At 45.3% G+C, this 15182-nt stretch overlaps 1 protein-coding gene across 5 annotated transcripts in view; it reads right to left on the bottom strand.

Moving 5' to 3' along the window:
• Positions 1-15182, bottom strand: part of LOC121573977 (cell adhesion molecule 1) — a 435550-nt gene that overhangs the window by 67396 nt on the left and 352972 nt on the right. For all 5 annotated transcript variants that reach the window (XM_041886409.2, XM_041886413.2, XM_041886412.2 and 2 more), the window contains 2 exons: positions 11904-12000; positions 8606-8778 (listed from right to left, as the gene is read on the bottom strand). In XM_041886409.2, coding sequence (XP_041742343.2) covers positions 8606-8778; positions 11904-12000 — 270 coding nt within the window. The remainder of the gene's footprint in view (positions 1-8605; positions 8779-11903; positions 12001-15182) is intronic.

Below are 15182 nucleotides of genomic sequence, written 5' to 3' on the forward strand. Positions count from 1 at the left end.
AATTGATTGGACATGATTTGGAAAGTCACACACCTGTCTATACAAGGTCCCACAGTTGACAGAGCATGTCAGAGCAAAAGGAAGGAATTGTCCGTAGAGCTCCTAGACAGGATTGTGTCGAGGCACAGATCTGGGGAAGGGTACCAAAACATTTCTGCAGCATTGAAGGTCCCCAAGAACACAGTGGCCTCCATCATTCTTAAATGGAAGTTTGAAACCACAAAGACTTGCTAGAGCTGGCCGCCTGGCCAAACTGAGCAATTGGGGGAAAAGGGCATTGGTCAGGGAGGTGACCAAGAACCCGATGGTCACTCTGACAGAGCTCCAGAGTTCCTCTGTGGAGAACCTTTCAGAAGGACAACCATCTCTGCAGCACTCCACCAATCAGGCATTTATGGTAGAGTCGCCAGACGGAAGCCACTCCTCAGTAAAAGGCACATGACAGCTTGCTTGGAGTTTGCCAAAAGGCACCTAAAGGACTCTCAGACCATGAGAAAAAAATGTATCTGGTCTGATGAAACCAAGATTGAACTCTTTGGCCTGAATGCTAAGCATCCCGTCTGGAGGAAACCTGCCACCATCCCTACGGTGAAGCAGACCTCAGACTGGGGCAAGGTTCATTTTACATATACATTAACATCATTTAGCAGACGCTCTTATCCAGAGCGACTTACAGTTTTTTAGTGAATGCATACATTTTCATACTGGCCCCCCGTGGGAATCGAACACACAACCCTGGCGTTGCAAACGCCATGCTCTACCAACTGAGCTACACGGGACTACCTTCCAACAGGACAACGACCCTAAGCACACAGCCAAGACAACACAGGAGTGGCTTCAGGAATGTCCTTGAGTGGTCCTGCCAGAGTCCGGACTTGAACCCGATCGAACATCTCTGGAGAGACCTAAAAATAGCTGTGCAGCGACGCTCCCCATCCAACCTGATAGAGCTTGAGAGGATCTGTAGAGAAGAATGGGAGAAACTCCCCAAATATACAGTTGTGCCAAGCATCATACCCAAGAAGACTCGAGGCTGTAATCGCTGCCAAAGGTGCTTCAACAAAGTATTGAATAAAGGGTCTGAATACTTATGTAAATGTGATTTTTCCGGGTTTTTTTTGTTCTATAAATTGGCAACAAATTATAAAAACCTGTTTTTGCTTTGTCATTATGGGATATTGTGTGTAGATTGATGAGGATTTTTAAAAAATATATACATTTTAGAATAAGGCTGTAACGTAACAAAATGTGGAATAAGTCTGAAAGCACTGTATAAAACAAAACTCAGTCCTTTAAAAAAACATGATGTACATGATAAGTAATGAAAATGCACTGTCCAAGTCTCAAAACATCAACAAACAAACAAACAAGCACAGTGGTGCAACGTGAGGTCCAATGGAGGGAGGGACGTTCGGCACACAGACTTTCAGCTCAAGGCCATCCCCCCCACCCGTTGCATTTTCCATTTACTTCATTAGTCGCCTCGACCCCCCACCAATAACTGTAGGGGGAAATCAAAAGTGACATTCTCTCAGTCGGAGTGGTGGTGCTGCATTGATAAGAACTTGGGGCTGAGGCTTGCAGTGAGGAGAGAGCCTCGTCACTTGTCATGCTGCTCAGTTGCCTGAGAGTGTGCCGAAAAACAGGGGGAAGTGTTAAAGGAGTGCAGAGAGCGAGTGATTGTGGCGTTTTTTTCAGAGGATGAAAGAGACAACAACCAAACAGGTTAATGAAATTAGGGGAAATACAGAGAGAGAGAAAGAGAGCGAGAGGGGGATGGAGAGAAGGAGAGAGAGGGAGAGTGGGAGTGAAATAGAGTTAGAGGAGATAATTTTCTAATATTTTTTTTGCCCGCGGCCGCACAACTGTTTGCATGTCTGTCCTTGTCCAGCCAAACAGATACCACTGTGTTAACGTCTGTGGAGGTGGGTGGAAATAGGCAGACAGTTTCCCTTCCTCACTCCCTCACTCCCTCCCTGCTTTCCTTGTTGTCTGAGTTCTATCAGAACATCCCGGCAGGAGGGCCCAGAGATTTTCCAACAGATGTGGAGGACTTGGGAGGACTGGGAGGCTGGCAGGGACACATCAGAGAGACGGTGACGGCTAGAATGTCGTCTTCAAACATGCCGTGTTTACCAAGCCTTTCAAATATCACTGACAGGATACACACAAGATATTTGAAACACCTCATTCCAAATGCATGTCAATTAAATTAAATGAATACTGCCCATCCCCGCAGGAAAATGCAGCTTGAAGGTAAAGAAATTGAGAAATAGTGTTTGTATCTGCTGAAATGGAGGGGTCACTTTCTCCTCCGCTTTTATTGCTTTCAGTTGTTCTGACATTTTGTAATAGTAGTTGCAACTTGTGTATCTGAAATGAGCATATGCCGGTGGACTGTTTTCATAGGTTTTGAATGATGTCGGATAGCTTTGGCAATGACTTCACGTCAACTTTTAGAATTTTCCCATAGGGCTCTGGTCAAAAGTAGTGCACTATATGGAAATAGGGTGCCATTTGGGACGCAACCAAGGCTATTGAACTACAGATGTAGGATCTTAATTTTGTCATCCTGTTGCAGGAAATGTAAAACTTCCTGTGTATTTGGGTCTGTAATTTCCATTTACAAATTTCAGACTTGATTTTCCCTAACGAAAAATGTACCAATCCCTACAAAAATGTCCATTCATTAAAATTCACATAATAATTCACATTTCCTGTTGCTGAAAATTGTCTCAAATTAAGATCCTTCATCTTGCAAGACTTTCATTTAGTCTCGTGTCAACCCATAACTCTAACCCTGACCCTAACCTAACCATAACCAATAGATTTGCTGGTGCCATTTCCCTTTAAGTTTTCCTGATTGAAACACACATTCTTTCATTTCAAATCACAGTGGGCAGCAATCCATCTTTCCAAATGTTCCTTCACGTCAACAACGCTCAAAGGCGGCGGCCATCTTGTGATGTATCCAAGGGTCACCTTCCCTCTACTGCAGCCCGCCCAGGATACCGTCAGTATATCTTTAGCGCATTCCCTCTTACCTACTTGTTGTGTGTATGTACTGACATTTATGTGTAAGTGATAGATGCAAACATACACACACACTACATGTTAATGTTTTTAAATGTATGTAAATTGTGAAGTATTTTGTCTGTAATGTATTTTTCATTATGTGTCGGACCCCAATAAGACTAGCTGTCACCATTGGCATCGGCTAATGGGGATCCTAATAAAAATCGAAAAAGAAATATGAGTTTGGTGGCATATTTCTCCAAGGGAGAGGTACTTGAAGAGAGTTGTATGTTTGGCATGCCATTAAAGTACTTTTATGGATCATGTGTTGTCAGAGCTAAGTTGTTACCTGTCCCAAACTCCCCGTGATTCACAAGGCATGCCTTGACAGGGCAGTTGCTTTCACGCTGTTTCTCGGAACAGTGCACCCATGTTGATTACCTTTGCCAAAGGTGAGACAGAAGGTGGCTTGGGGAGTAGTGGCGTGATGAGTTTCTACACTAACGGAGGAATTCAGCTTGGCATTAAGAAATGGAAAATAGATTGATGAAGTGTTTGATTATAGTTGATCACCTTGTCGGTGTAAAGGATTATATTTAAACTGTAGTGTATTTAGGTACATTCGACAAAGAGGAACAGTTGTAATATATTCTGTTTGGCTCCCAGAGTCCTTTATGGTTGTTCAGCCTATATTTTGTTAATGACCAGTTAATCATTCGGATTTCCCCCCCAAAAAGTACATTCATCGTCATACAACACCTTATAAAATAGATACATGCGTAGAGAAGTAAGTAATTCAATGTGAGAGAGAGCTAGAGAGATGTGCAAAGTCTCGAGAATCCAGCCAGGAGCGGTTTCAGAAGCAAACCAAGCCGGCCTTTAGGTGATCTGAATTTGTATTCAAACACACTCTTTGATATTCATTTTTAATGACTAAGAAAGAACATATTCCATTCCTGTAAACAGAGGCTTGAAAAAAACAATGGCTGAACGGACAAATAGGGAAGCCGATCTTGCGGCGGGAGCTGGCTAACTGGGCTTGCACCACTGATGAGTTTCACACGTGTCAGGAGCTGACAAACTTGAGCTCGGCGGTGACGCTACTTAATTGGTTTTATCCCTTAATAAACTGTGAGGCCCAGCAGATGTTTGGGATCATCGGTGTCAATAGCTCATTAAAAACTTGGCAGCGATAATAAGATATATACTTTCCCTGCTTCCCACCCTCCAAACAGGCTCGACTGGAGTGAATGTTTACCAAGGTGTCCCTTAAAAAAAAGCAGCACTCCACGTTACCCGCTTTTCCAATGATGTTGTATCAAACGCAGTGGAAGCTTATTGAGTTTTAAATATGGGGAGCTGCGAGTGAGTTTTCCTGTTAAGTCACTGTGGATTGTTTACCGGGGCAGATTATGAATCAGCATCCCGGACCCAGAGAGCTTGGAGCGGAGGCTGCATTAAAATACTGGGAATGCCTGACAGAGACAGAGAATATCCCTCCACAGTCAAGCTAAATGCTAAGAAACTCCAGAGATGGAGAGTTTCTCACTTCCTGTGTCTCTTGGTTTTATCCCCTTAGACAGCTGAGTATAAACAGACCTCTGGAAATTAGCTGAGGTGACACAGCCGACACACACAAGATGTAGGGAGGGGAGAGTCAAGCAGGCAACATCTCAATTAATCCTTTAACCAAGGGATTGGTGTGGGAGTGGCAAACTGGCACATGTGGGGGTAGTATAAGAATCTCACTCAATAAGGAACAGGGTAAAAGTAAATGAGGAAAACACAGAACAATCTTGCTAATAGAGTGCTTAAAGTATAGTGTACTTTGGGCTGTTGATTTCCCTACTAGCCACCTGCTAGAGTCACACAGCTTTACATATAGGAGGGAAGCAGGAAGAGCGGAAAGCAATCTGGTCAAATCTCCCAAATGGCTAGCCAAACATTCTCTTCCTGAGCCCTTGGAAACTCAATAATAGTGTATCCCCTTTAGTTTCCAATGTCCAAAGGCAAAAACATATTAAAGTGGTTAAACGAAAGAGCCACACGGTATGTCAAGGATATAATATAATATTATTATATTAAGAAACCCAGGTACAGCTTTCGTTCAGACAAAAATCACTCCTTTTCTTACTCAATCATTCCAGAGAGTTATGAAGAAGTGTGGAGATGGGTGAATAATGTTACACTACAGCACAATAACACTAACTAAAGCACACACATCTCCCACTCCCAAAAGAGCGCCGAGGGGATGGTTGACTCCAATTTAAAAGCTTATGAACAGCACGGGGGAGTGACCCCCCCCCCCATATTAATCGCCCTGGCAGATAGCAGGCAACTCTTACCGAGGCGCTGGGCGCCCTTCTGTCACCTGCACAGCAATGGGACGGTGCCCGGCACTCACCGTGCAAAGAATGACGAGCCCCCCTACCTCTCCCAAATCTGCCAGCTGCACGATATGACAAACAAGAGTGATGGGGCCCCTCTTCTCTTCTAGGAGGAGTGGAGGAAAAAAGAAGAGAAAAAGGGAGAAGGGAGAAAAACAACTAGTCTCTGGCAACGGCACCACGCTAACGACGGTATTTGGAAGCCAACGGCACCACGCTAACGACGGTCATTGGAAGCCAACGGCACACCTGCATCGAATGCTTGTATCATGCAATCAAGGGCTGGACAATTACGCGTTAATAAACGAGGTGTGGGTTTGCAAGGGGGAAAGTCCCTTGTCGAGACAACTGTTTTGAATGGCATCCTTTCGTATGTTCACCTAACTGTGTTCATTTTCGTTGCAGGGAGAGACTGACACAGGGATCCCTCCGCAAATTAGCCACCTTTGCTGGACTAAATCAATGCCATCTTGCATCGTGGAAAGCAGTACACTGTCCTAATTATGGAATCGTTTGTTATTCAACCAGAATGATGAAGAGGAGCTCTCTCTTCCATATGGAAGGCTGATTTTTCTGACATTTGCATGTCTGCAGATGGGCGTGATTCTGCGCGTCACAGTAGCCAATAGCCATCTCTGACATGAACTAATAGTCTACCATTGATCTCAGGCTATCTGCCTTGTAAATTGAAGCGCCAGCCGACCCCTAACCAGGAGGAAATATTGGCCCCCAGAATATAATGAAAGAGCACAAGACCCTGGTTAAGAATGGGGATTGGAGGAGGGTGTCAAGATGAGAGAATTTACAGCTTCATTATAATGGCCGGCTGATGATATTGGTTCTGTCTGTGTCAGGGCTGCACATGTTGTTTCCCTACAGCTGCTGTCCTGTAGATTGTCTTCAGTTAGGCTTCCTGATCGTGAGTTACATCTGATGCGTGGCGACCGGGATGCTGCATTCCCTTGCCTGGCTGCCTCTCAAGAGTAAACAACTGTAAAACACGTGTTGTTGCCTGGCCGGGAACAAATATGTTTCTCTATACTAGGTTAGGGTGTGGGGCGAAAGGTTGCTGGTTCGAATCCCTGAGCCGGCAAGGTGGAAAAATCTGCCGTTCTGCACTTGAGCAGGGCAGTTAACCACCAACAAGTGCTCCCTGGGTGCTGTGGACATCGATTAAGACAGCCCCCGCAACTCTCTGATTAAATGCGGAAGACACATTTCGGTTGAATGCATTCAGTTGTGCAACTGACTAGGTATCCCCCTTTCCCTTAATAGGAAATGGTGTCTCTTTATTTGCGAAAATATTTTTCATTATGTTCTTCATTTTCCAAGCCAGCGTGTAGATAGGATGAAGGCAAAAAAGGTTACTGTAAAGGGTCCGATACATTTGTTCAGCTCTGGCTGTGTGTCTCCTTACAGGGGGAATTAATACTGTACCGGCCACACAATAATACGACTTCAAGCTTGACTCAGGTCGGGTGTTGGTGATTGCGATAAACACAGCAAAGCACATACTCCAGACCAGTTTAGGGGAGTGTATCGCCAACGGTAGCAATCAATCTTCAGCGCTGATGCTGACGCCAGGGGCGGGAGGAGGAAACCCCCGGAAGCATCGCAGGAGGACGGGGAGGAAGTGTTAGGGAGCCGAAAGGAGCACTAGAGCGACAGGCCGCCGGGCACGGCGCAATAAAAGCCAGAGCTTGTGAAGGAGGGAGGTCCTCTTTATTGGGTTAGCGCCACTTCGACTGCAGAGCCCCACCAATTTTCCTTTACCGACGGGCCGCTTGAAGAAATGGGTACCGGGAATGCATTCTTTCTCCCGGTAACCAGGTTAGTTTCAACTGCTCTCCCGTTGCTCTCCATCACTTAGCTTCACAATAGTCGGGGAAACAAACGTATTAGAGGGATGGGGGCTGGGGTTATATCAGTTCTGCCTGTCGACTAAGGGGAGACAGGGTGGGACGGGGCGGGGCAGGATGCTGAGGCTTCTTGACTTACTGTACGTAAGCTTTGATGGGTTCAGGAGTGAAATTCCGTGGGAGGTTTCAATTGGAAATAATGGAAGATGGGAAAAGCCTATTACACATTTCCAGACCACTCCAACCTACAGGATATTGAGGCCCCCACTGAGCATACTGGGACGGTAATAACTTAAATGGATTTCCTATTGTAATTTCCCCTGACAGGAAAGTGCATTATAGTGAAAATATGTAGTAACAGTGTGGTTAATGCTTGAAATAAAAACTGTTTACTACAAAAATCCCTGAATATGTCACACATGCATTATTCAGTGTTGGCCACTGTTGAGATTAAATGCAGGTATTGTCATACACCAAATTTTTCGAATATGAAAAACCTCATGTTTTTGTGCTTTTTGTGTGACCCCGACAGCTTTTATGATTTTTTTTTATGCTGTATTTCAGCAGGACGCTGAGGTACATTTTCATAATGGCTCAGACAACATTTTCATTAACGTGTGTGTGTGTCTCTGTTGTATGTGTGTGTGTACGTCAGAGTGTTTGTGGCTCGCTCACCATCTCAAATATGTCAGGGCTGCTGTGTTTATAATAAGCAGATGTCAGCCCCAACTCTCTATCTTTCTGTAACACTTTATTAAACACACACACACACACACACACACACACACACACACACACACACACACATACCCTAGCTTCAACGATCAATCCAAACGCCTCCGTCCACATACATGTTTAACAAGGGCGATAAAAAGGTGTCGGAAAGTCGACTCCCAGTCTTTCACAAGCCCCGTTGTTTTACTGCGTTCGTCATTAACACTACCCCCTGCTCTTCCATTGTAAATAACATCTATTCAGCGATTTGTTCCTGTGTCAGGCAACAAGTTCTTTTTTATAAAGGTTATTTTCAGTCCATTAATGCCCTCAAAATAGCAGCCAAATAATTTCTCCTGCAGGCTTAGTACGACTTGGTAAGCTATATCAGCTGAGTCAATTTGGCAGAGGGAAAATTACCAGGTTAGGTGGGAATGTCCTGCAAGGGAGGAATGTCATTGGAATCAATGGTATTGGACCGTGTTCAGATAACGCTGTCGGGAGAGAGGGGGAGGGGGATAGAGAGAGAGAGGGTGCTGGGAGGTAGGTACCATATACACGTAGAGTACGTAGTCGTAGAGAGGGGTAAAGACAGAGAGAGCACTGCATTGAGAGGTAGGAGGTATGTACCGTAGACATAGAGGATGTAGTCGTCATACGACTCGCCCACTGAGTTGGCAGCGAAGCAGCGGTAGGTGCCGTTGTAGGTCTTGTTGAGGTTCTCGATGTACAGGTCCGGGCCGGTGATGAGGGCGTGTGAGGGCAGGTGGTCGTCTACCTTCACCCAGCTGATTTGCTGGGGACTAGAGAGAGAGAGAGAGAGAGAGAGAGAGAGAGAGAGAGAGAGAGAGAGAGAGAGAGAGGGGGGGGGGGGGGGAGAGAGGAGAGAGAGAGAGAGAGAGAGAGAGAGAGAGAGAGAGAGAGAGAGAGAGAGAGAGAGGGAGAGAGAGAGAGGGAGGAGAGAGAGAGAGAGAGAGAGAGAGAGAGAGAGAGAGAGAGAGAGAGAGAGAGAGAGAGAGAGAGAGAGAGAGAGACTCAGTGATTAAATAAGCAGTGTTTGCACTTTTGGGACTAGTCTATAGGTTACACAGGAAAGAGAGGGGACAGTAATGTCACTGGTCACACGCATTGTGTCCCCTAGACCTGGATGTTGAATACATATTATGTCAAATAAATACTTTCAAATAATGGGATTATTTAATTGGTTTCTTTGTACCTGGCGAACTAAATCAATCATTTGTTTTCCCCTTTTTATGGCACATCTGATAGGGCACATGCTTTAGGATAAACATCAACACACCCAATGAGATTCTTTCACCTTTGACTGCCACACTATACTGAACAAAAATATAAACGCAACATGTAAAGTATTTGTCCCATGTTACATGAGCTGAAATAAAAGATCCCATACATTTTCCATACTCACAAAAAGCTTTTTTCTTTCAAATTTGGTGCACACATTTGTTTACATCCCTGTTAGTGAGCATTTATCCTTTGCCAAGATAATCCATCCACCTGACAAGTGCGGCATATCAAGAAGCTGGTTAAACAACATGATCATTACACAGGTGCACCTTGTGCTGGGGACAATAAAAGGCCACTCTAAAATGTGCAGTTTTGTCACACAACACAATGCCACAGATGTCTAAAGTTTTAAGGGAGCGTGCAATTGACATGCTGACTGTAGGAATGTCCACCAGAGCTGTTGTCAGAGAATGTCATGTTAATTTCTCTACCATAAGCTGCCTCCAACGTCGTTTTAGAGTATATGGCAGTACGTCCAACCGGCCTCACAACCGCAGACCACGTGTAACCACGCCAGCCTAGGACCTCCACATCTGGCTTCTTCACCTGAGGGATCGTCTGAGACCAGCCACCCAGACAGCTGATGAGATTGATGAGGTGGTCCTCTGTAGCTCAGCTGGTAGAGCACGGTGCTTGTAACGCCAAGGTAGTGGGTTCGATCCCCGGGACCACCCATACACAAAAATGTATGCACGCACAACTGTAAGTCGCTTTGGATAAAAGCGTCTGCTAAATGGCATATTATTATTATTATTATGAGTATTTCTATCTGCAATAAAGCCCTCTCTCAGAAACTCATTCTGATTGGCTGGGCCTGGCTACCCAGTGGGTAGACTTGGCTCCCAAGTGGGTGGGCCTATGCCCTCACAGGTCCACCCATTGCTGTGCCCCTGTCCAGTCATGTGAAATTCATAGAGTAGGGCCTAATTTATTTATTTCAATTGACTGATTTCCTTATATGAACTGTAACTCAGTAAAATTTTTGAAATTGTTGCATTTATATTTTTGTTCAGTATATTTGTGTGTGTGTTCAAAACTGTGTGTGTGTCTGTGTGTTGAACTGTGTGAGCTATTATGTGGGTAACCTTTTACATTTTAGTCATCTTCCTGGCCTTTCGACGTGGTTAACTACATTACCCAGCCATTTTTGTTCCCTAGCTACCTTGGCAGGAAGCTTACATGGATCTGGATCTGGATCCCATTTCTTAACGATTAGTTATGTGAGAAGAACCAGACGGCACAGACGGGGAAAAACAACAAAAACAAAGCACCTCTTAACTCTGTTCTGCTCTCACAACCTTCAATGGCTGGTTTGCTAGCTAGCTGACGCACCGTTATTTCCCTTGAGTGGGCGCCGAGGCCTCTCCCTTGTTCTGTTTTTGTGTTGCCGTTTAAACTTGTTCCCTCCGTTTGAAAAAACTTTTTTGGGGGAGAACGAGGGAGGGAGGGAGGGAGGGAGGGAGAGAGAGAGAGAAAAGTGAGGAAGAGAGAGAGAAAGGGAGAGAAATATGGGAAACAAAGCACTAAGCCACAAAACAAAAGAGCAGTTTGAGCTCAATAACAGTTGATCTCCCGCCTTTGTGGCAGGGTGAAAAAACTACATTTGACGGCACAGGCGGCGGGCGGCTCGAGAAAGCAAATCAGAATCCCTTATCAGGGCGAGAATCTTAGGTAGCCGGAATCAGAGGTTAAATATACACACACAGCGCCGGCCGCTGCTGCCACGCTCCCAAGACAGAGTAAGGAGAAATGACCTACAAAAAGTGGTTTACTGAGGAAGAGGGGATGACAGAAGAGAGATAGAGAGAGGGGGTTGGAGAGAGAGGGGGAGGCTGCGGGGGAACGGAGAGAGGGAGGATGGGCTGCTAGAATACAAATGGACACACATGGCCAGAGCCTGCCACTATCTGGCCCCAGTAATGAGTGCAGAGAACTCTCATGAGCTCTAATGAAAATGACTTCCAATTCTCTGGCCCACTGTATTGATTGTATTTTCATCTTTATTAAATGAATACGGGTGAGAGCCGCCTTGTCTCTCCCTGCTGAGTGCAAAACTTGAAGGGGGAGGGAGAGGGAGGGAGGTGTGTGTCTTGTCTGTGTGGTGTGTGTGTGTAGGCTGTGTGTGTGTGTGTGTGTGTGTGTGTCGAAATGTGGAAATGTTCGAGGTCTCCTCCTTCACAATTATTGCGCCTCAGGACCAGAGGATGGGTAATGATGTAATGTCTTCACAGGGATCATACGTCTGACAGCGTCATGTAATGACCGTTTGTTTTCCGCAGCGAACCGTTGCAGCCAGCATCACCTTTCCACTACGACCGGCCACCGCTTGCTCCCTGAGCTACGGGCGGGCATTTCCGTCTCTGCATGTGTCTGTCTTCAACGCATTAGCAAGCCCACAACCACACTGTGCTACACCCGGAGCATGTGTAGTATGCTAATAACAGAGGCTGTGAGCTAACGGGAAGAGGGGAGGGGGAGCAGTTTCCCCTTTGGAGGCATATGAAAAATACATTCAGCCTACTCCGTACTAGCCATAAATATTCATACACGTACATCAGTAAGCCCGTGGAGGTGTGTGAAGGTGTGTGTGGATATGTAAAACGTGTGTGTGTGTATGTCTTACTGGGGTTTGCCTTTGGCCTGGCACGACAGCTCCATGTTCTGTCCTTCCCTTGGCAGCCCGTCAGGAAACTCCACTATGATCTTAACCTCCGGTTTATCTGTGGAAGGAGAGGAAGGGGAAGAGGGGGAGAGAGAGAGAGAGAGAGAGGGGGGGAGAGAGCGGTAGGGAGAGACAGTGCGTCAATGTAATATGCAAGTCATTAGTTCCGTTACAAGTTTATCAAGTAGCTAAGCTCCAGTCTACTTAACGTTTCTTCATTCCAAGTTGATGCAGGCTACGCATTGTGAAATGTAAGGGCGTGTGGTTGGGAGGTTCACAATTTATTTTTATTTTTATGTGGAGCAAATGTATGAATATTGCATAAAAATAGACAGCTCTAAAACTTCAGGTACAAACTCAGCGTTTGTATTGTAGTTTGGTAAATCTTTGTTAGAAATCATGTTTTAATCTATCAACACGTTGCTATTATCAATACTATGCAATGCTAAGTTCTTTCAGAGTTTGGGCCTCTAAGTACCAGTGGAGGCTGGTGGAGGGGAAAATCGGAGGACGGGCTCCTTTCTATCCATTACAATGACCCCATCCTATGATTTCACTGGTAAGTAGCCTACACACAACACCCTCCAAAACGGCCACATTCTCCTACTGTATCCTCCTATCTTCACAGCAGCACAATGTCCACTTAGAATGGATGCTCCAAGCCTTTCCACTCTCCTCTCCGGTGTGCAGTTTGTCAACAGTCCATGGGGCCGACAGCAGGCTACAGCTACACCATTGACCATTCTGGTCCATTAGTAACAACCTTTGGCTCGTCCATTAACATGACTGGCCTAACTGGCCGTCATACGCAGACTGCAGAATGGACAGATTGGCCAGGTTCTACTCCCCACAACCCGGTGATAGACAACAGGTGAAGAGATGGCTTAAGGGATGGCTTTGACGCAGATGTGTCGTCCATAGCTGCTTTTACAACATTCGCTGTGAAATGAAACAGGCTGATGACATGTTGCCTACAGGGGAGTTGGAGGGATTGTGAAGGGACTGTTTGAGGCGAGGTTGTCGTTATTGTACGGAACCTAGATGATTTGACAGATTCTGGCCTTCAGGTTGCAGTAGTGTGTGAAGGAGTGTCCCACAGCGAACCTATACTGTTTATTTTTAAGTGTTGGTTAGTCGTCCAGTCGATGTCGATTGGTTTATTTAGAGGTGTTCTTTTGCAGGTTGAAATTTGTTGAAATTAAATAAGTCCCTTCGAGACTTTAGCCACAGTCACCGTAATGTTTATGAACTTCCAACACTATCTGCTGTCCTTGCAGTATCCGGGGAAGGCAACGAGATGAAAAAGAAAATAAAGCTGCCTCGCTAACAAGACCTCAAAGACGCTTTGGACGCTTTATGTAAGGAAGCCATAAAGGTCCTCTCAACAACATTTAAGACAGAAACAGGATTATAAAAGTGGGTAAATCAGTCTGGGCCGCCTTTTAATGTTGCCTTACAGTAAGTTAACACTAATAAGGCCCCCCTTTGCTCCCTTTGGCAGAACTCCAGCTCGCCTGCCGTGTTCAGAAGAAAGAGCAGCCTCTGTATTATGTACAGAGCAAGGGGAGAACGAACAGAGAGATAGAGGGAGAGAAGAGAAAGGGAGAGGGAAGAAAGGAAAAGACAGACAGACAGACAGGGAGAGAGAGACAGAGAGCGACACTGAGAGGGGGAAGAAAGAGAGAGAGAGGGAAGAAAGAGAGAGAGACAGAGAGAGGGAAGAGAAAGAGGCAAGCGAGAGCGGAGGGGGCGATAGAGAGAGAGAAAAGAGAAGCTATTTGAATTTGAGATAGAGTGAATGGAAAAAATGAGAGAGAAGGAAGAGAGAAAGAAAGAGAAGAATGAGCGAGAAAGTCAAAGAAAGCACACCATTACCTCCCTTTCATTAACAGTGCCCTGGCAACAACGGCTGGCGTGGACCAAGAGAATAAAACACACACAGTATGGCTAATGCACTCCTGCTGGGTGTTGTGTTAATATTACCATCATTATCATCAAATTCATCATCATCATCATTATCACCATTTTAATGTTATGCTGTTATCAACAGCAGCAGCAGTATAATTTGTAGTAGCAGAGTTAGCTAGTTGAGGCATGGTAAAGGTAGCAGTACAGGACAGAATATAACATGATAAATTACCATGACCTTGCTAAATGCACTAGGGGGACCACATTGTAAAACATGTCCGTTAGGATCCCTTGGAAAGATATGCATCTTGCCGTCGTAGTTAGGCCTAATAGCTGATATCACATCCAAACATTGGCACAGCTCCATTCCCTTAGTACCTCAAAGGACTCTAAATCTAATATTCTCCCTGTGATGGAGACGTGGTGCCACATACGCTGGTTACAGTACGTGAGCACTACTTCACATAGCATACAGTGTCAAACTTTTACAGTAGCTAAATCCTGAAGTGTTTCGAACTAACATCATGATACATCCATTGCAAAAGTGCACTCAAAATGATTATCACTCTATAGACGAAACAGCATCACCTATATGACAATATGCTAGATATATTGGCCCAGCGCAATTGTCCAGCGTCGTCCGGGTTTGGCCGGTGTAGGCCGTCATTGTAAATAAGAATTTGTTCTTAACTGACTTGCCTAATTAAATAAAGGTAAAAAAATAATATATATATATATATATGTCAAATACATTTGTACTCCAAAAGCAACACTATATTTACAAAAGTATGAGGACACCCCTTCAAATTAGTGGATTCCGCTATTTCAGCCACACTCGTTGCTGACAGGTGTATAAAATCGAGCACACAGCCATGCAATCTCCATAGACAAACATTGGCAGTAGAATGGCCTAACTGAAGAGCTCAGTGACTTTCAATGTGGCACCGTCATAGGATGCCACCTTTCCAACAAGTCAGTTCGTTAAATTTCTGCCCTGCTAGAACTGCCCCGGTCGACTGTAAGTGCTGTTATTGTGAAGTGGAAACATTTAGGAGCAACAACGGCTCAGCAGAGAAGTGGTAGGCCAAACAAGCTCACAGAACGGAACCGGCGAGTGCTGAAGCGCGTAGTGTGTAAAAATCGCTTATCCTCAGTTGCAACACTCACTACCGAGTTCCAAACTGCCTCTGGAAGCAACGTCAGCACAAGAACTGTTCGTCGGAAGCTTCATGAAATGGGTTCCATGGCCGAGCAGCTGTACAGAAGCCTAAGATCACCATTCGCAATGCCAAGCGGAGGCTGGAGTGGTGTAAAGCTTGCTGCCATTGGACT

Source organism: Coregonus clupeaformis, chromosome 9 (assembly GCF_020615455.1).
Source record: "Coregonus clupeaformis isolate EN_2021a chromosome 9, ASM2061545v1, whole genome shotgun sequence".
In the NCBI taxonomy this organism is placed as follows: Eukaryota; Metazoa; Chordata; class Actinopteri; order Salmoniformes; family Salmonidae; genus Coregonus; species Coregonus clupeaformis.